General features: G+C 52.4%; 1 protein-coding gene across 5 annotated transcripts in view; it reads left to right on the forward strand.

Moving 5' to 3' along the window:
* LOC142579726 (uncharacterized) overlaps positions 1-25,903 on the forward strand; it is a 460,731-nt gene that overhangs the window by 298,300 nt on the left and 136,528 nt on the right. Inside the window, exon 1 of one of the 5 annotated variants that reach the window (XM_075690227.1) lies at positions 11,652-12,114. The exons of 3 other annotated variants lie outside the window; for them this stretch is intronic. In XM_075690227.1, the coding sequence (XP_075546342.1) occupies positions 11,995-12,114 (120 nt within the window). In that variant the 5' untranslated portion in view covers positions 11,652-11,994. Of the gene's footprint in view, positions 1-11,651; positions 12,115-25,903 lie in introns of those variants that run through there. One more of the 5 variants, XM_075690226.1, reaches the window with a different exon arrangement.

The raw sequence follows: 25,903 nt of genomic DNA on the forward strand, positions 1-25,903 counted from the left end.
CGTCCTCGTATACGACCGCAAACTGCGGAAAGACGCGCCGTGTAAAGAATCGTCCAGAGGCGGGACGTCCGGCAAAGAACGTCGTCGGGCTGGTGACTCGGTGCCGTCTGCGCTCTGCGTGTCGTCTGCAAGCCTGGCTTCTCAACTTATACCGCTTGTGCGCTCGAAAAGGCGCCTGCGGGGGCATCTGGTACTGCGGTCACACTTTTTTTTTACGCTCCGCTTCAGTTCCGGCGCGCGGTCGTCGAAATAACAAGAAACGGACGACCCGGTCGTCCGGGAGCGGGACGCCACCGACGCACGTGTTTTTGGACAGGGCTTCGCGTGACCGAAGTGTCCCTGGAAGAAGAAAAAGAAACATTAGAATTCACGCTTTTCTTCTCCTTATGGCGGTTCGTTCGGCTCGCTATACATGTATCTTAGCCATGGTGGAAATCTTCGAGGCGCAGACGTCCCGTAGAGCGTTGTTCGCGGTTCTTTCCTTCCTTTCTTTTTTTTTTTTGCTTTTTTCTCTTGAAAGACTCAGCGTGAATAAGCCTTCCTGGTGCGCGACCGTCTTTCGTTAAGCTGAAGGCGAAGAAACAAAAGTAATAATTCCAACAGTCCGGTTCAGGAAAATGCTTGCAGGCAGTCTATGAGTCCCGAGTGTGTAGCGTTTGACCTGCCACCTTTCTCGTTTCTTTCGTGTTGACGCCACGGTTATTATTACTTCAAGTCCATCTAATCCGTCATTTTTTTCTTCGTTCGCAAGACCAAATAAAGATATTTTTGGGTGTGGGTGCGGCGCGGGGGGGGGGGGAGGGGGAGGTGGACAGACAGAAAAAAGAAATCACCGACTGGTTAAGAGAGCGTAAGTTTGGGCATGTTGGTATTCCATAACTTGCACGTTTTTAGCGCACGACAAGGGACGAAAGACATAAGTACGACAGACGTAGCGCTTAGTCCGCGTTGTGCTTCTGTCTTTCGTCCCTTTTCGTGCGCTAAAAACGTAATAGTTAAGAGAGGACGACACATGTCTTCTTTCCCGCTGGTATACAATGTTTAGTCTGAGCTAGAATTTAGTCTTTCTCCTTTTATTCCCTTTACTCCTTTCCCCAGCACAGGGTAACCAGCCGGTACTTACACTGGATAACCTCCCTGTCTTCGCTCCCCTTTTGTCTCTCTCTCTCTCTCTCAAATAGAATTAACTACAACGCAGTTTTTCAATCTGACCTCACTCAAGCAGACATTTCGTTATGTCTTCCCGACTATCTAGCATTTACATGAGCCCAACGAGCGGGTTTCGTCACTGAAGTCCACCTCAACCGGACTGAGTCGGGTTCGCGCGTACGTTGCGATAGAACCGCACGTTGCCTCGCTTTCTTGTTGTTTCGTTTATTTTTCTTTTCGTCGTTGAGCCCCGAATTTGTTGACGTCAAGCAGTATAGTAGTAGTAGTAGTAGAGAGAGAGAGAAAGCTCTTTATTGAAAAGGCTTATTAGCCAGCGTATCTTCACCTACATGCTATTCTGCAGGGAATGAGACCTAGGAGAAGAAGGGCCCTAGAAGATGGTGGGCAGAAGAAAAAATATTTTAAAGAATGCAGGTCGTGTGGTGTTATCAGCAGTAGAGTAAGTGTCCGATGAGATTAAGGTAGACCGTAAATATAAAATAAAATAAAATCGCAGTTTTGACGAGACGACGTGCTAGAGTCGTAGTTTAGACAGCAAATCAAGTGACTCAATATATAAAAAACAAGAGGTTCAGGGCTTTGGGCTGTTTTTATGCGCAAGGCCAGGGACTCAGCATCCGTGTCAATGTCAAGGGGCCTTTGTCAAGTTTATCCACGTTTATTTTATATCGATGTCGTTCGTCTCTGTAAGCTGGGCACCCAAGTAAGATGTGCTCTAGAGCGTCCACGGCGCCACAGTTGTCGCATATAGTTAATAAGTCGTTCGTGATTCACACCTGCATTTCTTCTTTCGCTTTGTATCACCGCAAAGTTTATAGTTTGTGCGATCACAAGCGCAAGCTTGCCAGGCACGATCTCGTATGCGTCGTAGTTAGGGACCACTTTTGTATAAACACAGGTTGCCTGCGGAAGTTGCGGTCTGATCCGTCATTGTCACCATGCGCTAACCAGGTTGTCATACTTAAATAGAGCTGTTCAAATGTCTGCACGCAGTACACGAAGCGACCGACCTCTGAACACTTTTGCATATTGGCCTCGAGCTCCACCACTGGAAAAGCTGGCGCCACCGTCGGCGTGACGTCCTAGGAGGGATCACGTGGACATAGCGGCCGCGTCGGCTGCTTCGGGCGCGCGGAAGCGAGCTGAAAACGAGTTTAAATTCCCTCGTACGCTGCGGTTTTCACTTAGTGGCGAAATTTTCCCGCTTCGAGTGTCTCCTTTACAACGCTTGAAAGCACTACAATAGGTAGTGGCTGCCTTTGAAGGCGCGCAACATGGTAGGCTACTGCTCGGTGCCGCAGGGCCGGACGCACGTAACGGAGGCCGGTGTCAGCCTTATTCACACGTAGCCGCAGGACAAGAAGCTGTGTGAAGCTTGGCTCGCGAAACATAAAACCGGCAAACAGTCATCGGCTACAACTCGGGTATGCAGCAAGCACAGACGCGAGGAAGATTTCTGCTACGGCGGCCGGTCTGCGATGTTCTGAAAACGCGCACTGAGACGCTCGCCTGAGTCCGCTGCCCGACTAATGTCATGACGGTTTGGTCTATGAACTTGTCGATACTATAGATACTGGCAAGTTCAGTGGAGTGGAAAGGCAGCGGTAAGAAGCACATTTAAAGAAAGCATGGCATATGGTCATGTTTGTGTTATGAATTAATGCACTGGATTACAAAAAAGGAGCAGCGGGAAATTGCACGCTGAGAACGCCGATAAACATACAGTGCGACGCAACTCGAGAAATAGTATTGAAAGGTCAAAGAATTTAGAAGAAAAAAAAGATTGCATCGTCGCGACGGCAGATCACAGTCCCCGTAGGCGTCGAAGTCTCTACAATGAAGAACAGCTCTGATAGCGCCCACGCAACAATGGTTGCCTGTATACTGTCAAATGCTCATATTCTGCGGCCTGAAGCTCATGGCACGGTGCGAAAACGCGCGCGCGGAGAAAGCGAAACAGTGCGCGGACAAGCATGCAGACGCGCAGTCGGTCGCTGCGAATCTGCGCGATCGCTGCATTGAGGCTTCGTTCTGTTATATACGCTCCATTTAGTTATACAAACACTATAAGAACATATTTCACATAGTTTGTCCTCTGCGTTTACCTACCTTTCACGCAAGAAGCCGGTTCTGGAGACTCCATAACGGCGACCGCGCGCAGTGGCGTTCACTGTACGTATTCGGTAAAGAGATAGCGGCTGTAAACGATTGTGTGCTTTCAGTTTGCCCAAGATTATTATTTAGACAGTAAGAAACTTCTCTCGTTTCGAAAGTACTTACAGAAATGTCCGGAAGAGCTCGCGCGTGGTGTTTTCAGTGAGCGTTGACAGCAAAACCTATGAGGAGCGCGCCACGTGATCCCTCATACTACGCCAGCGAGGCGCTTCCGATAGAGGGCGACTCCGTAACTCCTCGCCGCCAATATAGCCGTCATTTGCTTGTGCCTACATCCCTTTCCCCCTCCTTCTTTTTCTTCCTTAAGCGTGGCTTCCTTTCCAGTCGACGTTACCACTTGTAAAGTAAGTGCCGCAAAACTGTCAGTCTTTGAAGAGAAATTAACAAAAAAAAAAAAGGAGAAAGAAATCGGAGCCAAGGTCAGAAGTGCTTTATCGCGTAGCAAAATTCGCGTGCAAAAGCAGAGACAACCCCCTGGAGAGATGGTCGCGCAGCGCATCAAGACGCGATGTCGTGAGCCGAATGCGAGGAAACGAGGAAAAAGAAAAGAGAAAAAAGTCTTTGTGCGGAAGAGGACGGGAGGGAAGGCGTCATCATGTGCCGCGCTAGGGTATTTACTCGCTACAAACCCCCCTTCCCCCGCCGCCGTCAGAGTGACACCCGGTCAGGACAGAGTGGCCATCCGACCCCGAGCAGCCGTCACGCGCGAAGACGAAGGACGACCGGGTGCTCGTGAGGGCGGTATCAGAGGCGCGTGCGCCCGCTGAAACAGCAGGAAGAAGAGTGGAGAGAGGATAGCATGCACACAGGGGCGCGAGCTGGAGAAAGAGGAAGGTATGCGGGCGAAAAGGAGGCGATGGGCGCCCTCATCTCTCATCTCCTTGCTTTTTTTTTTTTCCTTTCTGGTTTAGTAATGTAGCGAAGGTGATCACTTTCCGCCGATCCCTCCTTCGTTCAGCTTAGCAACGTACACAGAGAGGATGAGACCCGCGCGGACGGACGAGACAACGGTATCGGGGAGCGGATAAGACAGTATATAGAATTGACGGGTGGATGTGTCGGTGGCCGATCGTGCCGCGTAATGTGTGAAATACGAAACTGCATAAAACGGGCTGACGAAAGCAGGTGGACACGCAGATGACCTCCAACGAAATTTTTTTCTTCAAAAAGAGCTGCTTATATAATACAAGGAAAAAAAATTACGGTATACTATTTCTTTAGACATTTCTACTCCTCTATATGTATCATATTTTGTTCTTAGTATATAAAATATAAGCAGTTTTTCCAGCAAAATTTTAGACAGCAGGGATGGCCTGTCTACTTCCCTTTCGTCAATCTGTTCATATAGTTTCGAATTCTACAGCATCCTTGCTAAAAAAAAAATTGGAGGACGCTTAGGCTTCGCCTTTAAGAGTGGAACGCGATAGCATTCAAAGATCCTTGACTGATTCTCACGCTTCCCGGCAACTGGAGCGTATGCAACCGTAATGTTTACCGGAAAACGCGGTCCGCGAACGTTATGCACGAAGGCGGGCTTCCTGGTAGAAGCGCGGCCTCTTCCGTGGGTCGCGATGCGACGGAGGCGAGTGCCAGCTGGAGGTATTGCGAGGAACCGGGCGCGCCGCTGCGTGGCCTCCGAGACACCCGCGCGCCGACGCGGGCATATGGCGGACGCCGCGGCTGGTTTGTGAATGGCAGAAACGTTAGAAAACGGGTTGCATTGAGTTTTCGCGTAAAATAATTGTTTTTTTCTCGTATAGACAAATTACATGAATACTTTGTTTAGCGCAAAACAACAGACACAAGAAAGACGACAGGACAAGGCGCTTTCTTTACCGCTTTTGTGGGCCCTGATATTTGTGTGTATATAAGACAAATTGCAGTCTGAGAGCTAGCATGCCCGTAGGTTGTGTGTAGGTCATAGTTTATGATTTTTCCACGTATCTTAGCTCGAGAAATTCAGATATTTGACTAAATTCCTTGCGTCACATGGAGGGCCTGTGTGTGGCTGGTTCGCAAATCTTTTCGCCTAAATGATGTCCGTCGCCGACACCGGACTTTCTGCGACACTGGCTCCCTAACGCTGTCGCGTTAATATTACCCTTGGGTGACCATTTTAAACACTGTGGGCCATCCTACGCCTCCTCTTCCGATACATTCCGAAAAGCTTTCCCGCAACGCACCCTCTGCATCGTGTATCAGTTCCTTGCTCACGGAGAAGCTATTGGAGAAACACAATGAGAAGGTCAGACATAAAGAATAAATGTGCTGCAGATAAAGAAGAAGCAGAGACGAAAATGATAACGATGAAGAGAAAAGTGGAAAGGGCCACGTGGTCGACGATGGTCTTTCTTTTGTATGTCCTTCTCTCTCCCTCTCTCTCTCTCTGCCCCGTTTCCACCTTCTTGAGGACCGGTCGTATCTGTATAGAGCCTTGAGAGAGAGAGAGAGAGAGAGAGAGAGAGAGAGAGAGAGAGAGAGAGAGGAGGAAGGCAGGTGCTCGGGACTGCATCGATATTCGGAGCTCGTACGTATCCGCGCATCTTTCCGAACAGGGCGCCGTATAATTGCCCTCCGCAGCGCCCCGGGCAGCGCGCTCCAATGCGCGCGGATGCAGCTGCCAATGCCGAACTTGCGTGGAGCAGCCCTCGAAGGAGCGCGCGACGTAGCGGTGCGTGAGCGCGGGCAGTGGGTCGCGGGCCCGCTTCTTTCTGTGTTTTTCTCTTCATATACAGAATAGTCGGGAAGCGCGACCATTCAGTAAGGAAATGAGAGAGAGAGAGAGAGAGACTGACTGCAAATTTATGCGTAATTCAAAAGAACGCCGTCAGCTGGTTAGGAGTTGGCCCCTGAATACCCGGCAACGAGCACAATTTGCGAATAGAATGGTCAGCTGATGTCAGAAACCGGGATCGAATTCACCAAGCTTTTCTTTCGAATTGCTATTTCTATTGGCCTAATACATGGGACATCACAAACAATACATGCAACATCGTGATTGGCTGACAGTTTCTCTAACGAACAATAAAACCGGCGGAAGTTTACGTGAAGACCGTTAGCGACCTGTAATCCGTCTCAATAACTCCCTACAGGTGTAACGTATACGAATGCTATAGGGCTCATTTTAGCCAATCAGTAACAAGAGCGGGCTGTGTGTTCCGAGATGGTGGGGGGTGCTTGCTCTCTCGACCCATTCCAGATATCATCAGCACGCCACTGCTCCATGAAACTTCCATTCAGACGGAGCCGAGAGCTCAGAGAAGAACGATGACGGAGCCTTCTTCGTTGATCGGAAAGAAAGTCCCAAAAGACAAAAGACAAAAAGAGAGGTTCACACCACAGCGATTTCAACCCTTCTGCAGGGCATTCTTCAGGCGGTCGAATTCACAAAGGTTTTTTGTTCGTAAGTGTTTTTTTTTTTGCCATTGGCCGGTCACTTTCGGTAATGATATGTCCAGCACCAGGATTGGCTAGAACTTTCTCTTACGAACAATTCTAGCGTAACAGTATCCTTTTTTTTTTTTTTTTAGATACGATTCCTGGTTCTCTTCTGGTTGGCTGGCACGACAATCTAGCTTTCGCAGCACTCCATGGAGTTGGTGAGGCTCTTCTGTCGGCTACAGTGTCCTCGTGTTCACTGACGACTCTATATAGTGTTTGCCCTTATGCAATGAGATCTCGCTATTCTTCCAAGTCCACAACGGCTTCTTCATGATCTTACCTCGGTGCCAGCCCGCAGAATCTCTTGTCGTAATCGGTCGTCGACCCCTCCATCTATCGCTGTTCTGGGTGGCACATAAAACTTTACTTGCAGTCACCGGCCAAGCACTCTATTATTTATTTACGAAGCACTGACTACCGAAGCTGACAAAGCTATCTTCCGTTTCGTTCACAATGACTAACCAATGAACTCTGGAAAAGAAGAGGTTTCGAAATAAAGTCGATCTCTCTCTCTCTCTCTTTCCGTGAAAGTGAGGTATAATGACAAGCTTCATAGATTTCTCTACGCAAGAAGGCGTCGGCGGCTCGTTTGCCCCACCGGCGACTTCACACGTGCACTATAGTAAGCTCGCTATAACAAGTCGCACCACGCGAGAAGCTAGGCTTTACAAAGCCACGCAGCTGTCACACGCGAGATAAGTTCTACAATGCGCGCGCTTATGTAGCCGCTCCGAATCTATGCGAGACGTCCTTGAGAGTCCTGGAACGCATTATTTCGTCGCCGCAGTGGGACCGCGCCGCATGATAGCTGTAATAGACCGTCCGAGGCCACGGCCGGCGGCAAATCCTCGAGTAAAGAGAGCTCGGCGCAGGCAGCATTGTCGAGTCGCACCGGTTTCGCCATCCACAGCTACAAAGCCGCTTCCGGGTGCCCCCCGTTGGCCGGCGCTCTCGTAAACTCTCACGCGAGTTGCGCATCAGAAGCTCGCCGCCGCAAATCCATCACCCGGGAAACCGTCCCGAGCCGTCCCATGCTCACCGCCGTCGCCCCCACCCCTGGCACCTGCGCGCTGAGTCAACTCATCGCGAGGGCGATGAGTTTCTGTCTTCTAATCGCGCGCCTCGCAACTCGAGGCCTCCACCACCTTGTTCTCATTCTCCGTATCAGCCTCGGGTCTGGTTTTATTTGCATTAAAGAAAAATAATAACGATTCGAAGACAGATAACACCAGTCGCTACCGAGTAGCTAACGTGCGAAATCGAAGCGAAAAAATAAAGAACCGAGTGTTTCTAGAGTCTTTAGCATGTAGCGTTACCATTCTGCGGTTATTTATACCGACTTCCGCCAGTCGCGCATTTACTTGCAATATTGCGATGCTTAATATTGAAAAAGGAGTTACAGATACGAGGAGTGTAGCTATGTAGAACGAGCTATAGCAACGAAAGATTGCTCTTCCTTTTTCCGCCTTTCGAAAACCGTGCACTGTCGTATATTGTGTGATTTCCTTTCGTTTTTATTTTTTTCATCAGCTTCCTGGCGCCACCCTAATAGACTGAAGTACTCTCCGGCAGTTTCACAACAGGCGTGTTTTCTTTAGTCCAGATAAATAAATCAAGTTCACGTGCCTCACGCAAGGGCGAGCCCCCGTTCGAAGCTTATATAGGCAGGCAGGCGCTGACCGACGGCGACACATTCTGTTGGGCTCCGCCCCACCCGAATTTATTGGCTGGATTAGAATGCTTCTCCGACGCTTAGCAGGCCTCTTATCTCCGTTTTACTTATCGCTCTCATCAAAGGACTTCAATCTCGACAAACGTGCTGGCTTCGGGCGCAGCGTCTCCAAGCAGAACCGGCGGAACACCAGGCCTTTGTATACCTCGCGCGCAGTTCCTTTTTCCAGTGAGGTTGATAAACGTCACGAAATTGAAAACACCCCGGACGAGCGACAAAAGGGCTGGGAGTGACTGAATATCACCGGGCGCATCTCCCTGCCGGCCTTCTTCTTCTTCTCTGGCTCGCGCTTCTGAATGGGACGAGATTTAACAAAGATACGCAGGAACTGACGGAGCAGAAAAGGTCGAGGTTTTACGACTTCAGTCGTCGGGGAGTGAGCGACGCCTTGCGCGGAGCCCTCGCAGTAACCCCCCTCCACCCCAACCCCCCTTCCACGCTTTCCCCAAGCCACCACTTCCCATTCTTCCCAGATGTTCCTGCTCTACTTTCCCGAACGTGTATTATTTCGCTTTTCTAGTTGCATGTTCGGGCGGCGTCTGTTCTTCCGCGGACACGACACACCTCCTCCTCCTTTCTTTTTTTGCAAAACGGCACGGGTCCGCATTGCATGCCCCATTCCGTCTCAAATCGCAACTTCATAGACGCAGCCGCGCGCTTTCTTCGTCACCTCCCCCTCCCCCATCCGATACCCTGGTTCATTGCTTCAGCCCTCCCAAGCGCCAGGCGCTCGCCCACTGCTCTCCCTACCCCATAAAAAAAAAAAAAAAAAAAAAGAAGGAAACCCGGGGTTTCCGGGAACTGCAGCAACACGAAGTCAAACCTCGAATTCGCGGCAAATATATATATGTAAGGTACGAAAGAAGCAACGAGAGAAAAATCGGAAAGGAAAGCAGGAAACAAGTGGACAGGAGCTGAACGAAACTGGTCGCCTCCCATCCCGTTTACACGCGTCGTCCTGCTAGTAAACCCGGGCTCCCCGTCCGTGCGCGCGCACAAACGCATGGGGCGAGCCTCCCCGAAATTCGACACACGGCAGCGCAGAGACAGCGCAGCGCATACAAGCGCAGCAGCCAGCAGCCGCCGCTTGCCTTCTTCGTTGCCGAGCGTCGGTGCGCAGCTCGGTGCCTCGAAATTCCGACGGCGTCCCCACAGCCCCGCGCGGTTTTTACGTGTTGCGTTTACCTGCAACCCAACGCTGCGCTCTACCGAGACGAAGGAAGCAACCAAAAGTGCAAAGAGGCAGGGAACACCGAGAAGGTAAGGGAAACCCTCGGAAGCAAGGAGAAGAATGCAAACAAGGAATGAATAAACGGAGGAGGAGGCGGGGGAGGGTCTGCAGTGTGGAACACGGGGTCGGGCCAGCGGAGAGGGTGTGGGGGACCGGGGAAAGGCTCCCGGTCCGAACACCGGTGCTTGGGAGAAGGGGGAGAGAGGAACAAACACGGCGGTGGCGGCGGGACACACGCTTTGCTTTCACGCGAGCTCGCGCAAAAGTGGGAGAGAGATGTGGCTGGAGAGAGTTGGGAGATGCAGAGGCGAGGGCACAGTGGAGCTGTAGCGAGGGGGCGCGCGTGCAACCCGCACAAAGGACGGCTGCAGCATTGAAAATTAGAGCCTTCAAACTTCGTTCTCCCCTCCGTCCTGCACCCCGCGAATCTCTATATACGACACCGCTATTGCTACTCTGCGTCTCCTCGGTTGCACCTCGGCTTAGAACCAACTTTTCCTTTTTTTTCTGACGTATTTTTGTAATAGTAGCCCCGGGTTTGTGCTCCGTGCGAGGCACCCAGCCCCCTCTGAAATGCGAAGCAGCCGTGCTTGCTCGGCGGTCTGTGTGTGCGAGTCAGACAGAGGGCGACAGCGGCTGGAGAGGCGGGAGCACAAGCAGGAACGGTTACATGTCTAGAAAAGAAGAACGTTTCAACTGAAGATCAGAGAAGCTGCGGAGCGCTTCCGCACCCTCCCGAACTATCGCACCCCTCTCCCTGCAAACAAAACGACCCACATGCAGAGCAAGGTAAGGTTGAAGCAATGACAAAAAGCGGCGCAGCCGCCTCACCGAAGATGGATTCCGACACCTGGGAACGAAAGCAGTAACCGCGGGCGTGAAAGGTGCGAGAGAAAGAGAGAAGGCAGGAGGAATAGGCGCGACCAGGGCTGGGAGTGCGATGAGCAGGGTTGCGAGAGGCAACGAAGGCAGCAAAAACAAAAGGATTGTGCTGGTGTAGGCAGGAAGGAACGAAGACGTTGTGGGACTGGCAATGCTCCCGAAAGACTGTTCCGTTTGGGAAAGCCGAGAGGGCATCGGGCGGAGATATATACGTGCGCAGACCCTGCTCAACCAGCCCGACGACCAAGAAAGAACGACCGCCGATCAAATCGCTTACCCGTCCAAAAGAAGGGCGAAAGACGGACACGAGGTATTGCGGGGAGCCGATCATCTGCAGTTGTAGAGAAAACAATGGCCGAGAGAACGAACGAAGGATACAACGAACGAGATAACTGGGGCTCCCTCGCCCTCTCCTTTATGCTCTGGAAAAGATAGACAGATAAAGTCCAGCCATCCAGCGCGCCGCTGACACGCGATAAGACAAAAGGTGCAGACGAAAATAAAGAGATCGCGCGCCGCATCGCACGGCGCACGTGCGCGTTCTAACAAAGAGAGAAAAGAGAAGCGAAGGAAGCAGCGTCCGCAGTGTTCAAAGGTGAAGGCGAGAGATGCCTGCCGGCCCGCCCTCCCCTGTTTATTCCCGCCCCTCTCTCTCTCCTTTTGTTATGCTGCACGGCCGCACCCGTTGTTTGGCTTCTCTTTATTTTACGCTCGGTGCATCGCGCAGCTCTGGCCGGGCGGGCAGGTGGTAGGAAAAGAATTCCGAAGGCGACACGCACACGTACGCACGCACAATCTACGGAGATGGCTGAGGGGAAAGGGCGGCCTGACCGAGGAGGAGAGCTGAAAGAAGCGCTGGTCTCGGGCTCAGCTTGCTGAGCCGCGCGCGCGACAAGCGAGATTGCCCTCCGAGGATTGAGAGAGAGAGAGCCAGCAGAGAGAGAAGGAGAAATGCCGGGCACGCCTTCTTCTCAGCCTCTTCCTCTTTCCCGTCCTATTCGGAGGAGAGTTTTCCCAACTCCGTGTGCGGCGGCGGCGGCACACAGTCAACAACACCGCAGCAGTCGCGCTGTGTGCGAGGCGATGGCCAGACCTGTGCGCGCATGCATTGAGTCAGTTGTAGCCGTGCGGCGGAGGAGCGTCGTCGTCACAAGCAGCAGCACGCGCTTGCTGCCGTTGCGACTCTGCTGAACCGGCAACTCCGCGCATCGCGGAAGTCGGTTGCGCTCGCCCAGTCCCCGTGTTTTTTGTTATTTGTGGTGCACCTTCGATTTGCTTTTTTCGTCATTGAACGAGTGTCTCACGTTGTGTCCGTGACCAATGGAGTGAACGCGAGACCTCGGTCTCTTCGCCGCCTACCGCCATGCCGAGGGACAGGACGGACGAGAAGCGGGCCATGGCGAAGATGTGCGATTGGATGTACGTCGCCGACCCGAGGTTCATGGGTCGAAACGGGCCGACCACCGTCCGCCTGGATATCATGGTAAGCAGTTGAAACGATGACTGTTCGAACGGAGTGGCAGGAGCGACATCTCGGGCACGACGCAGCGTGCCCGATCGGCCGTCGCGTGGATTGCCGCGTCGAACCTTGCATTCTGTCTGACGTCATGGCGCCAGCACCTGATTCCTTTGTCTTCTCTCCAAATTTTCAAAAAAAAAAATTGTGTGGTTGGTGATCGCGGCCGTATTTCAGCATAAAGAGGCTGTCACTTCTCAGTCGCACTGGGACGATCACAGTCGAGCACAGCCGATGCGGATAGCCTGAATTACTCTAAATTTTGTTTCGTTTTTTCTTCCGCTTTTAATTTTCGCCTTCCATGCCAGTCGCGTTGCTTGCGGTTGCCTTCAGGTCGTGTGTTATCGCTCGGTATTGTCAGTTCTGCATCCGAGAGCTTCTGTTGAAACATGCCTGCGCTGCTTAATCGTGCAACGTCACTAGTCGGCACCGCAAATATGCCATGTCATCTATGGAGGATTGTTACCGCGTCGTTCTAATCGCTGAAGCTCAATTGATGTAATGCCGTTTACTTATGTCACCTGTTAGACATGCAAGGAAGCCGGTTACAAGTCCTGTCGGCGCTCGCTAAACGAACGTGGAAAGCGTAAATTATCGCTCCCTCCGGTTACCTCCACCATTTCAACGGTTCATTTAAACTTGTTCAACAAACTTGTTCATTGCATGTGACGTGTAATCTTGACAGAGGAATCGTTGACCGTGTTCGTCAGAATCAAATCCAACGCGTGGAAGGAAGCTAGCACATGGAAATAAAAGGGGTGGGGGGGGGGGGGATTCCTTGTCTGTCCTCACTCCGAGCACTGACCCCTCCTCGAAAGCTCATGTCCGAGGCAGCTCTCACTGGCGCCCACGGAGGGCCGAATAGGCGAGCGTTGCTGAGGCCTTGCTGGTGTGTGCCGCCATCGGAACAGGCGTCAGGCAATTCGCGCGTGCGAAGAGGGTCGCGACCCTTTCGCCACCAGAGCCTCTCGCTGCTCCGTCGATTAATGCAAACGCGCGAACGAGTCTTTAACAGCCGCGAAAGAGAGTGAGCGAGAAGGTGTGGAGAACGCTGAGGGCAAGCCTTTCAGCGTTTCCCCGACGATTGCTGCTCCCCCCCCCCCCTCATCGACACCTCGAGCGGGCCTGGCCGGCCGTTTGTGGCGTTCCCGATATGCGCGCGGAACGTTCCGAATCGCCTCGAGAGGGAGTCGTGACGTACGCTGAAGAAGCATCATGCATGCCTCGTCGATCGCGGTTAACCCCTCGGCTCGCGTTTATTGCGGGCGCGCCGCGTGGATCGTATAAGCCACATGGTATATAGATGCATGCATGCTATCGCCCCACGCTGCATTACTCACCCAACAACAACAACAACGCATTCCGCGCTGGAGAGGAGAAGGGCTCGAAGGGACGGTAGTTATTCGGGGCTGGGCTGTTTATAGAGTGGACCGTCCCCCTGCCGTCACGCGCACAATGAATGCCGTCGTTGACAATTGCCGGGTCGCAACACACCGTTCAGACAGGCGGTGAACGGCCGATGCTGCGCCGCGGATAAGCCTACCTTTACCTCGAGGGTTTGTTCATACGTCCGAACTGATCCAGGCGAATAGGTGACAGGCTCACACTCAGTCGTTCCGGCTCGTATGATTCCAATCGTCATCAACGGTCTATGTCCGCTGCAGGACGAAGGTGCCTCCGAAAACCACATCCGTAAACTTCGTCGACCAGGGATGAAGCGTTTCGGCAAACCGTTATCTTATTAATTAGGTGTCAGCAGTACGAGCTTGCCGTACCGTGCATATACAGAGCGCAGCTGGCAGGGTGCAGCAGTGAAGCGCTTGCCAGAAGCGTCTGCTGATGAGGTATAGATGTGTCCTCTACGTAAACTACGCGCCTTTTAGCATCATTGCTTAGCAGCCCCCACAGAGGGGCCGCAATATAAATAAAGGATGCTCACTTTGAGCAGATGCTTACATGCCGGCTGCGAAAAAAAATCATCATTTGCATAACGGCTCGTGTTTTAACCCCCTTCATGTCACGTCCTGTTGATTCCGCGCTCAGTAATTCTCCCAACCCTTTTGGAGGCCGGCGTTCGTACATCGGGTGCAGTCGTCCGTGGCTTAACTTGTCGAATTGGTATCCATTGAATGGCCGCTTTTATTTCGCAGAGGACCAAGGCATAAGTATAACCAAGGCAAGGTCGCGTACAAATGGCTCAACAACGAAACAAGTACGTGATCGCTGTCTCTCGTCTTGCCCACTTGAAGTGCTTGCGAATATGAACAGCCACGCAGAGAGGGAGAAAAAAAGAAAAGAATAGGTAAGCAGCGTGCTTTGGGAAGAAAAAGAAAGAAAAAGAACTTAGAAATCCACTTAACTATTTATCCGAGTCTGTGGTCTATGAAAAACACATTTTCCAAGAGCAACAGTGTCGCTTTCCTTGCGACTTCATTAAGCAGCGCGTGGTTGCATTCCACCATTAGCTTTCCTCAAGTCTGCAGGGTGAGTATATAAAATTAAAAAAAATTACCCTTCCCCTTTCAGTGATCGGCAGGTGTATTAAAAGAAAGCCATAAAACAGATTATAGAGCGACTGCAGCTGCACGACGCGCCCTCTACATTCTCTCGTTGTTTTTCTTTGCGTCGAATTCGCAACAGCCGTCGTATCACGCTGCAGGACCAGCTCTGACGCACGGTCGTTTTCTTTTTTTTTTTTTTCCCTGGTATTTCGCGGAATACGCGCGCTGCCTTGCGACCGTATTTGTGCATGTTTTCGGCCGCAAGCTACGGCGGAGGTTCAGTAACGGCAAACGGCCTCTAGCCCAAAGGAGGAAAAAAAATAATTTTAAAGAGAAAGGTAGAGTGAAAAAAAAACAAGCGTGGTGTTGTTGCAGTGACGTTATTAATTTTTTTTTTTTTCATGTCGTTTTGAGCAGCTGCTACCGTCTCAGTGCCATATACGCTCGCGCTCTGTTTTTCTTTTTTCTTCTTCTTTTTATTTTGCCCATCTCGCTTCGTCACAAATTAATTGATTCGACTCCGGCCCGCTGCTGAGTAGGAAGCAGCAACAGCAGCAGCTAGATCTATGCGCCTGTTGCCCCAGGAACCTACCGCGTGTGTCGGGGAAAACAACTTTGCTTGCAGTCGCGACGGCAGCTCATGTCAAGGCCTCGAATGCAGCGACACACTATGTTTAACCTCTCCCTCCTTCCCTTTATCGTTACTGCTTCCACGTCGTGGTTAAGGTTAACTATACGGTGACTTACCTGAGCACGAATACGAATCACTGTGCGTGTGGGCGGGGAAAGGTCGATTGAGCTCTAACATAAGACGTCAGTGATTCCCCATGGTACTCGCATATATGCACAGAAACACCGTTTCGCGGCGTTGTCAAAATGGTTCCATTCGCTCTGGCACGACTAGCTTGATTTACTTATGCAGACAGTTGCCCCGAGCGCTTTCTTTTATTCTTTCCTCCCCCGCTCCGTCCGCCTCTTGACCAATCAATTGTACGCTGGAGAATCTGGGCATGTATACGTGCAGGTAGACGCCAATCACACAATGGTGAGATCTTTCGCGAGATGGTGCGCCGTGAATATTAAACTACCTCATCGAGAAATGAGAGGGATTGAGCATCTTTTATTGAGTGCCTTGTACGTTATGGCACCAAGAGAGCCCTGATATGGGATACCGGGGTCTCCCGGAAGATTGCTGGAATAACATAAACGAAGTCAGCTGGCGTCGCAACAAGGGGTAACGGACGTTTGGAGGTCAGCCTCATCAATCCTTTGGACCGTAGTGCTAGTTATACAGCTACTGTTCTCCAGATATGGCGACAGACTTTGCAGACGCAATCTCTGTGCTGGGCGAAGAAATTTGCCGAAGGGTCGCTGAAAAGGAACGACTAATTAAACCAGTGCTTTGGAGTTCTCTTGCATTTATTATGTGCGAATGAAGGCCGGATTCCTTATCTTCAAAATTTGCCCGCGAACCGGACCGCCGATTACGTCGTCGCGAGACTGAATTCATGTTATTTTCACCTGTTCGATATCCCACGGCCATGTCGTACCTTACACGCGGCGGAAGTTCCCCCTCGACCTTTATGTCGGTGAATGTTGCAGCCCCTGTGCTTTCCTCATCTTATATGTGCCCTCCTGCTATAACCCCAGTCAGTATTGGCAGTAGATAATAATAATAATAATAATAATAATAGTAATACGAACTTCAGCATATACAGCCGCTGTGCCCGAACTGCTCTTGCATTCGGAGACCGGCTGGTCCTCATTGTCGACACCGCATGCTCTGTCGACGAAAGCTACGAGAGTGTGGCGCAGGATCCTGGGCTATTACGCGTGCGGCTTCCTTCCCGTGCCTGGGTCAACGAGTCGCGCACTAATTACTCGTCGCATACACGAGTGCGCGCTGTCCTTTTCGAGGACGCTGCATATTCAGCTGAAACACGTCGAGGTCGGCGGTTCCATTGTATAACGCGGACGAGGGACTCTCACAGTAGGCCGCGGCAGCAACAGCACGCCACCTATAGAGGGGGCGCTTATACGAGGGTGCACGTTTTAGGTGGACGCGGTGCGCCTATTTTGTTGCCCGTTTGTTGGGAACGGAAAATCCGATGTGAGGCCGGACGTTCATTCGTCAGGCTGATATAAAAGAATTCTGGGAGACTCGGGGCAACAGCTATGGGGTGGGACCTTTTCCTTTTTTGGAAATTGATATATACGATGGCGCAAATATGTTATATATGCCCCTTATTTGCATATTTCCGTCTCGCGCCCACGCTGCACGCTGCAGACTGTAATTGCCTAACTCACAGTGAGTGACAGGAAAAAAGAAAGAAAGAAAAACTAATAACGCACACGGTTAGGCTTGCTGCGCTGTTGCGTTATCGGCGAGTCAGACTAGTCGGGGTAAGCTGGGACGCTGGTGATAGAGGAGAAAACTAACGGCGATTGCATGCTTGCCAAAAGCCATTTACGCTGAATGCAGCGGGAGCGGTGGTTTTGTGCGGAGGACGGGGAGAATGATTGATACTCCTGTGAACGATGCGTCCGAATGAACGGGAGAGCAAACACAGGCGTCCTGCGGCAGGAGGATTTCCGGCGCAGCCGGCGCTCTTCTCCACAAGGCACCGCCACCACTTTAATTCCCCCGCGCTATTGATGTCGAGCGCTATTGGCTTTCTGGCCGCGGCGGCGACCGCCACGAGAAACCGCGGAGTCACGCGGTCACGGACGCATCTGCCGCGTCCGTAGACCGTATAGAGCGGGGTGGTTGTGGGGCGGGGAGAATCTGCGTGTCATGGCGCGCCCCCTGGCGCGCATACTTTCCATACGCAGTGTGCGGCGACCACAGTAGCGAAGGTCTGCGGTGGTATATCGCGCTTCCCTCCTTTATCCTCCTGCGAAAACACCGAATATATCCTACTGTGTGTGTAGGGCGATGTCAGGACGCCCTATCGATGTCTGAGCAATTGAGATTAGGAAATTATACAGGAAGTCTGGGCACACAGTCGTCGCAAACAGCGATTGCGAGCGAAAGCGGGTCACAGCGGGTCGAGAAAATTGTAGGATGGGTGTCGGCTGCTTGTTGAAGAGTCAGCGAATTGTGATTTTGCATACTGAAGGAAAATTCCTTCGTCACCTCCTTCTCTCAGCCGGCTTGGAGACGATTTCGCGAGATTTTCTTCGAGAGTCAAGTTGGACGCGCCGCACATACCCTAAACGAAGTGCCATTTGCAGTTCCCTAAATGGGCCCCCGCACACGCGCGATCGGGACACTCGTGTGTAGTGTATTTATTCCCCGGCCGTTGTACGCCACTTCTGAAGTATGCATGCAGGACCGACCGCAACGCGGTATGTCCTCAACAGCGGGGCCCACAGAAGGTATACCACCGTCAGCGGACGCCTCCGCATACGTTATTCAGATCGAGCTCGCTAGATAGACGTACAAATCGCGGGAGAGGAAGTTTCGGAAGAGCCGAGCGCTCACACACCCGCATGCTAACAGACACATGCACGCAGCTCGACTCTGGAGGAAACGCTTTTTCTCCGACACGACGGCAAGCCGTGGATCAACGGCGACAACACCGGGGCGCTGACACGGCGTACATGCTGCCATCTAGTTGCAAACGCACACACACCTATATCTTCATTGCTCCCTCTCCAGCGCTGCTCCTCCATGGCTGCTCGCTTTCTCGACCGCTGTTTCTCCTTTCGCCCTTCGGCTTTCCTTCTTTCGCGCGCAGTCAACTTTTCGCATTACGAGCCCACGTATACTATGTACCGCCCGTTGCCATACCGCGTATACCTTCCGTACGCCCTTCGCTCGCACCCAGCCCATCGGCTGTTTTATGTAAATCCTCGATAGGCGCGCGCGGCCGGCGCGGCGGAACACGATCAAAGCGAGGCAGCGTGCCGAGCGAATATGTCACCCGGGCAACGCTTCGTGTGGCGCGGCCCGTTTCATGTTCGCCGCCGAAGGGAGCTTGCCACTCTTCTTTTACTTCTTTCTTTTTTTTTTCCCAATCTCGCTTCGGCACTGGCCGTTTCGTACACTCCGCCCGTTCTCGCTGGGCCTCGCGCACTGTGCGAGGTGCGTTCTCCTATACTGCCGCCCAAGAAAAACTGAAGTCGCCTCCTCCTCGCCTGCAGCTGCATGCATCAGCAGTGAGAAACGCCCCACAGCTGGCCACAGCGTGCGAGTCCGCGCATCATCTTCCACGCGGTGCTGACGGAGAGAAAGTGACGTATGCGCGTGTCGTATACGCGGCACGAGTTCCCTATTCTGTATGCACCGCGGTGCGCGCGCGTTATGTGGTGCAAAAAGGTCCCGAGGTGTTGCTGTGCCGTCATGCGCGTCGCGTAAGAAAAGTCCGCCTCGTCTCCCCCGTATGCCCTCGCGCCGTCTTCTTGTCTCGCAGTATGCCGCGCCGGAAAGGAGGGAGGGGAAGTACGAGATTCCCGTTTTCGTTGCGTTTTCGGCGTTGAAGCCCCCTTGCTCCCGCCGTCCAAATCGAGAGCGCCGATGTGCACTCGTGTGTATGTGCGTATATGTGCGTACGCGCGCGCACCTCTCCGAAAATGCGGCGCATTTCAGACTGAAGAAGAGAATGTCCTTCGAGCCGGCAGGTTGAGATTTGAAACGGACAAGAAAAGAAATAACAGTAACAAAACAAAAGAATAAGAAAAAAGAACTTTCGGAATTTCTGTCGACGGCCCGAGCGGTAGATGTGCGAAAATTCTTTGTTTATTAAACTTGCCGTCGGATTTATTTCCTTTCATGCTCGGTAGTTTCGAGAACTACGTCAGACTGCGAAGCTCGAGTTGTACTTTTTGGCTGGTACGTGACGTACATGTGCACGGTTTGGCAATATAAAAAGGAGAGAAAGAGAGAGAGGGGGAGAGGGAAGAGAGTCGAGATGGAGGGAAGGCGAAAGTGCAACTATAGTGTCAGCCAGCTACGGTGAGAACGTTGAGCTCAACGTTGGGGAATACGTCACGATCAGAAATAAAGTAAGGCTAAGAAGTCCACCCGTAAATTGACACGAAGCAGGAATGTCACAGTCTGTGTCGGTAAAACGGGCCACGCTCGCCCAGAAAAGAAGCCTAGTAAACCACCAGAAAAAGACGCATAAACGATTGGCGACGGCGCCCTGAAGTTTTCGCACCTGTTGCTCGCAGTGGCGACAGGAAAATTTGACAGCGTTTACTATGAGAGCATGCGAAAGGAATAGGATACTCAAACTAGCATGTTTCGACATTTTTTTTTCCTGTTCCGAAACGGTTCTAACATGTGAAAATAGTTTAAACTCCTCGACGTCACGTTGATACATACCGACAATGAGGTGTTGGCACGAAAAAAAAAAAAGAAATAAAGTGAGAGAGAAAAAGAGTTGTTTGGCCTTCATTTCATGCCAGTATTCATCAACCTTTCCTCACCAAATGAATGAAAAAAATAATAATACAGAGCTTGAAAGAACACGTTGCCAGTCTGAGCCGATTCATTTAGTCTCGTTATTACATCACTTATAGCAGTTTGCTTCGTAATAGTTCAAATTTCAAGTCCTACGACTTTATGTCTTCAAGCTCGCCGTTGCCCCCCTATCCCGCCGCTCCTCCCCAGTGCCACGTTGCCCTCGGGAGCGCCGTCGAATTGGGGCCCCGATAACGGGTCGCGTTTGCCAACTAGGCGATCGGCATCAGTCCGCGCGCATCTGAGCTTCTCAGCTGACACACCCAAACGACGCCGCTCGCGCGAGCTCCGTAGTTTTCTCTCCTCCGTTTCTTTCGTTCTTTCTTTCTTTTCCCCCTCAAATTCTCAGCCAATCTCTGGGGGAACCCCGTCTCGTAGGGCCCTGACGAGATACTCAGCGGGAAGAAGAGGATGAGCTGTGTCTAGGCTGGGTCCTCTTCGTTCTACAGCAATCGCCGCGCGTGCGCCCGCTCTGGAACCCAACCGCGCGAGATCATCCGAGCCGAGCGAAGCCGAAACGACACCCCGTCTCGCAGTTAAGATATCGCGATCGATCTTTTTTTTTTTTTTTTTTGTCTCTGTCGGACTGCGGCGAGGCCTTTGCCTCTGCTGTGCGCCACCTTCTTCCTCTCCCGCTCTTCGTCGCAGCACACACCCAATTCCTCGCGGCTACTTTCGTTTTGTTTTTGCTCGCGTTGTCATTCCGCGCAGATTTCTCAGTCGTCGTCGGTGCGCAGAGACAGCTTAATAGGACATCGTGGAGGCTACTGCTCAGAGAACCAGCAAAAAAAAAGAGAGGAAGAAGTTGAAGATCAAGAACAAAAGAGGAGGAAGCGAAACCGAACTGGGGTCTTGCTCTCTCCGCTTCCGTTTTAGAGTCGGCTGGCTGCTCTCGCGGTATCTTCTCGAGCGAGAGCCGGTGCTTGTGCCGTTCACTTACTTTTTTTTTTTTTTTTGTTATCGCTGACACTTCTTCTTCATCCCACCCTGCAATGGGCGGTTCCTCAGTCAGCAGAGGGCTCGAGCTGGACCTCTGCTATGGTGTGACCCCCTCCCTCTCACGCTCTTCGGGCAGTAGTCGTGCCCCCTCCCCCGCCCCCTTCCTTTCGTTCACGGACCCCTCCCTGGACTATCCGAACGCCCATGTACTGCCTTGCCTCCAGAAATTCGCCGCCGGCCTCGCCCGTCCAGTCCCCGACCTCCACCTCCTCTGAGCGGCTTATCCTGCCTCCTCATTGCAGCTCTCGGTGGATAATACAGCACCCGCATGGCGCCCTCCGGTTTGTGTCTGCACGTGTTCCATTTCTCGAACACGGGCGACGAGCTCTGAACGCTGTGTTGCTGCCATCCGAGCTAGTAGTGTCCGTTCAACCTAAGCAAGTTCGCGAACCACGTGGAGCCGCATTTCGGGCGAACTTTCGGCGTGCCGTGGTGCCGTGCCTCATTTCATGCGCCGCATGGTGCCTGTGCCCCGCAATCATGGCGGAAGGGTGCTTCGTGTTAACTTAAATCAAAGCGACATCCTCACAGAGACCGCGTACGCAAATCTGGGCGTAGCGTACACAGCTTAAAACAGACGCGGTGACGCCGCGCCAGCAATGCGTTTCAATGTGGTTGCCACTTTAAGCGGATCTTGCCTAATATGTCAGTGCAGACTGCCGCCTCTGGTGAACTTTATTACCACCACCACCACCACCACCACCACCACCACCACCACCACCACCACCACCACCACCACCACCACCTCTCTCTCTCTCTCTCTCTCTCTCTCTCTCTCTCTCTCTCTCTCTCTCTCTCTCTCTCTCTCTCTCTCTCTCTCTCTCTGTTCTGTCACCGGTAAATGCCAAGCGCGCCTGCTCCTTTAGTATCAACGAGTGTTCCACTAATGGAAAACGACGAGCAGCGCACACGACGCCAAAACGCTTCACTGCCCTGTGTCGGTGCAGGGAATGCCCCCATGCAGGCGATATTGTTGTGGTGCCCCTCTTTCGGGCGAGGCGAGGCTGCCACATCGTGCCAAGGTCCTACACGGCGATCCATATTCATAGATGGGAGCAGCGTGTTTGGAACAACGACTCGCTTGTACGCATACCTTGGTTTGGTGGAACAGTATATAGGCGAGCGGCGGGAATTCTGTCCGTTTCTTTTGTGTCGTTTTTTTTTTTTTTGTCAGTTTCTTGGCTCCGCGGACGAACAAGCCCGTGGGAAACTTCCCTGCGAACGTGCGTCTACATTTCAACAGATCGTGTTATGTGTTGGTAGACACGCAAGGAACAGTGTTCTGGGCGCACCGAAAACACGGAAACACACGTTTTTATTTTGACAAGCGAGGACACTAAAGCTGCTCTCCGAATCAGTCTGAGAAGAGATACTTTCCCGACTTTGGACGAGGGATGACACCGTTGCCGCAACTTGGTTCGTAACACTGGACTATAAGACACTTTCCGTAAGCGCTTGCGTTGGGATATGTTAGGTGTAGCATGGCTTCGCAACGAGTCCTGCCTTGGTTTAGGTACGGGACTAGTGCCATGTAACAGAAGGAGTAACTGCTGGTGTTTCTTAATGTAGTGAAATGGGGGAAAGTTTCGCACTACATAGGGTATTGTTTTGTGGCATTGTCATCGTTCACAAAGCGAATGTGACGAGCGTATGTCCCTTTCCCAAGGACACACGTGAACACAGAGAGAGAGAGAGAGAGACCAGAATTTGTGCGGTAGAGTCAACGTCGGTAAAGTCTATCCTCTATGAAAAGCCAACGACATATATGTGCACAGTGTCGAACAACGGGGGTCCCGTTCTGTTTGGCCAGGGGAAGGTATTGTGTAAGTGTCAATTTCGTCTGCTGCTGAAGCTGCGATTGAGTGAGCTGGGGTATGTGTGGACAATTACAATATACCCTCCCCCCGTTACCCTCTTTGAGTATTGCATGTTGTCAAGGTTGAAGTTCTTTCCGGCTTTCGCCTGGAAACTTACAAAACTTTCTTACGGTGTAACTGGGCTCTGATTATTAGCGCAGTGACTAATCAGATTAGGTGGCTTCCACACTTTCTGCAATAACACCCGTGAGGTCACGATCGAGCTCTAAACATAGCTCAGTATACGAAGTTACATGCGTTGCAGTGGGCTCAGCAGGACCACTGCTGGTCTGCATCCTCCATTGTCCGCGATGTTCTCCTGGCGGCAATTCCATGACAATAGAAAAGGTATGCTGAAAAAAAAAAGGAAATAAATCAGCTAAACAAGGTACGCCGGGCATTTTCTTTCTACTTATGTATATATAGAGGCGGGGGATGGGGGAGGTTTGTCTGGCCATCGTAACCTGAGCTAAAGCATCGCCGAATTCGTCGAAGTCGTGCTGCCCCACGTTGCCCTCTCGCAACCAGGAGGGGGAAGGAGGAGGAGGAGGGGGGTTGTCTATGGATAGCGAGGGGGAGTGAAAGTTGTGGGGGTGGCTATACCTAGCGCCGACTCCGGAGGAAAGCAGGCGCGTCGGTGGGGGTCCGGCCCTCCCGGCGCGTCACCAGCGACCATTAGAGAGAGGCGGCGGGGATGCCACACATGACCGAACCCGGGACGGACGCCGCCGAAAGAGACGCAAGAAAGCGACCCCGCGCTCCAGTGGCGGCCATTATTTCCGGCCTTATGAATTTCTAATCAGCTCTTCTCTCTGCGGTCGGTCGGGTCGCTGCGCCGTACCGGAGGAGACGAACGAGACCGCTCGCGCGGCGACAGCGCAGACAGCGACGGCGAGGCGAAAGCGTCCGTGCGGCATGCAACAAGGGCCTCTCTCTCTTTCCCTCGAGCCTCCTCTCTTTCTGGCCTCCTATTTCCTTTATGGTTCAACATACCAGTGAAGGAAACAAAACGAAATAAAGAAAGGAAAACGTTGAGGGGGTGTGGATGCCGGGGGTCTGACCTTGCCCGTGGAGGACCCTCACGCGCGCGCGCCTTCGTCGTCGTGTCGATCGCGTCGAGTTTGAACCCGCTTTCGAGAACGCGGCGGCCCGCATGCGGTGTGACGGCGCGTTGTTGTTGGACGGCGGTGAGCGTTCCGCTCGCACCCATAACACGTGCTACTTTGCATCTCTGAGCCAGTGCGCGCCGCGTTTCATCTGCCGCGCGTCGCCCCCGTTGTTATGTGCGCGGAACGGTCCCGTTCCTCGCGACTTCCAGCTGCGCGAGACACGGCACAAGGAAGGCAGGGGCGTGCGAACGAACGAGCGGGGAGACCCGGGGTTTGGAGCTCGGATTCGAGAGCCAGCCCCCTGGGGTCGCGATTTTGTATTGAAATGCTAAACGAGCGAGAAGGGGCTGTGAGCTCGGCGAGACAGGCACTCGGGAACGTGAGCTGGACCGGGGTACATAGAGCCATGTTCGTCCGTCTCCTTCCACAGTGGACGCAGGGACATAAGGGATGTGAATGAAGGGCGAGGTTCATTTGGTATTCAGAGTGTCGGGTGTAAGTCGCCGTATAAAATGCATGTAAGTGGGTGTGTTTTACGTGGGAATCATTTATATGCCGAGTGCCGGTGCTTGTGGATATCAGTGTACCGGTGCATGTAGGTGATGTTTTGGTTCGAACTCAACCCGACTATAGGAGTGTCGAACAAAAGAGACCTGCGCATCGGAGTGTCTTCGAAGATCAGCTGTTCGACTACTTCAGTGCCGTGTGACAACTTTGTGGGACCCTGAATATTATTCATTCTGCGTGTCGCCCTGTTCGCGCGCTTCGCTATCCTGCTGTTCGTTCATAAAGGAGCGATGAAAACATTATACCCTAACGTGTCACGTTGCGTGTGAGGCAGTGTGCTATATAACTTTGGAAGTTATTTTTTAAAAAATTTCATTTGAGGACATACTTAGGTTCTCTTCGTCCGCATGCTGTATAAGGAGCTTGCGCTCAGGTTCTGCGTTTTCAAATTTACAGTATCAAAAGACTCCGACCCTCAGCCTTCACCTAGTGCATACGTCCTGCCTCTACCCATCTGGCTTGTCACGAGCGACGACAGCAGCACCAGGGGAGAAAGAACGCCAAGGAGGGATCTGTTGTGCGTGACTCATACACGTATATATGGCCACGAAACGAGTCATCCGGATGGCCGCGCAGTTCGCCTCGCATATATTTTCCCTATCACCCTATATACCATGCACGATGATCATGGTGGTCCTCGATATCGTTACTGGGGCCCCCCATCCACTCACTCTTTTGTTGCTTCGTCTTCCCGCACGCGTGCTTGGCTTCCCGCGAGGTAAAACGTCGATACTGTCGAGCGCATGCATGCGTCGTATGCTCCTGATCCGTTTGTTTCTCCATATCTCCGCACCGTACTGTTTACATAAGCCCGAAAATTAGCGTTCCAGCTTTCTCCGATGCGCGTATGCGCGCACGCACACATGCTTGCCCTCGTTCTGCGTGCATCTGGTCGATCCATCTATGCTTCTCGTCGCGCACCTCGTCACGCTATGTAACCCAGCGCACGCAACGATCACGACGAACATCACGCGCAGTGTGCTCGCTCTTCACGGCGTGCACGGTGCACGTATAATGCGGCGCAGGATAGAACCCAGGATAGGATATAGGAGAAGGGCGGTGGCACTGCCCCCCACTTCCATGGCACCCGGGTTTCATTATCGCTCGTTCCTCAGATTCCAACGCTCATGAACGAAGGACGGGTATACACGCGGGCTCGTGTTCTCTCCCCGAGTGAAAGTGCAAAGAGGTCAGCGAAGAAGGAGCGCACGGAAGAGGCCGGAGGTCGGTCCGCGTGTCCGCTGCATGCGCGCTTGC

The sequence above is a fragment of the Dermacentor variabilis genome, chromosome 4, assembly GCF_050947875.1.
Source record: "Dermacentor variabilis isolate Ectoservices chromosome 4, ASM5094787v1, whole genome shotgun sequence".
Taxonomy (NCBI): domain Eukaryota; kingdom Metazoa; phylum Arthropoda; class Arachnida; order Ixodida; family Ixodidae; genus Dermacentor; species Dermacentor variabilis.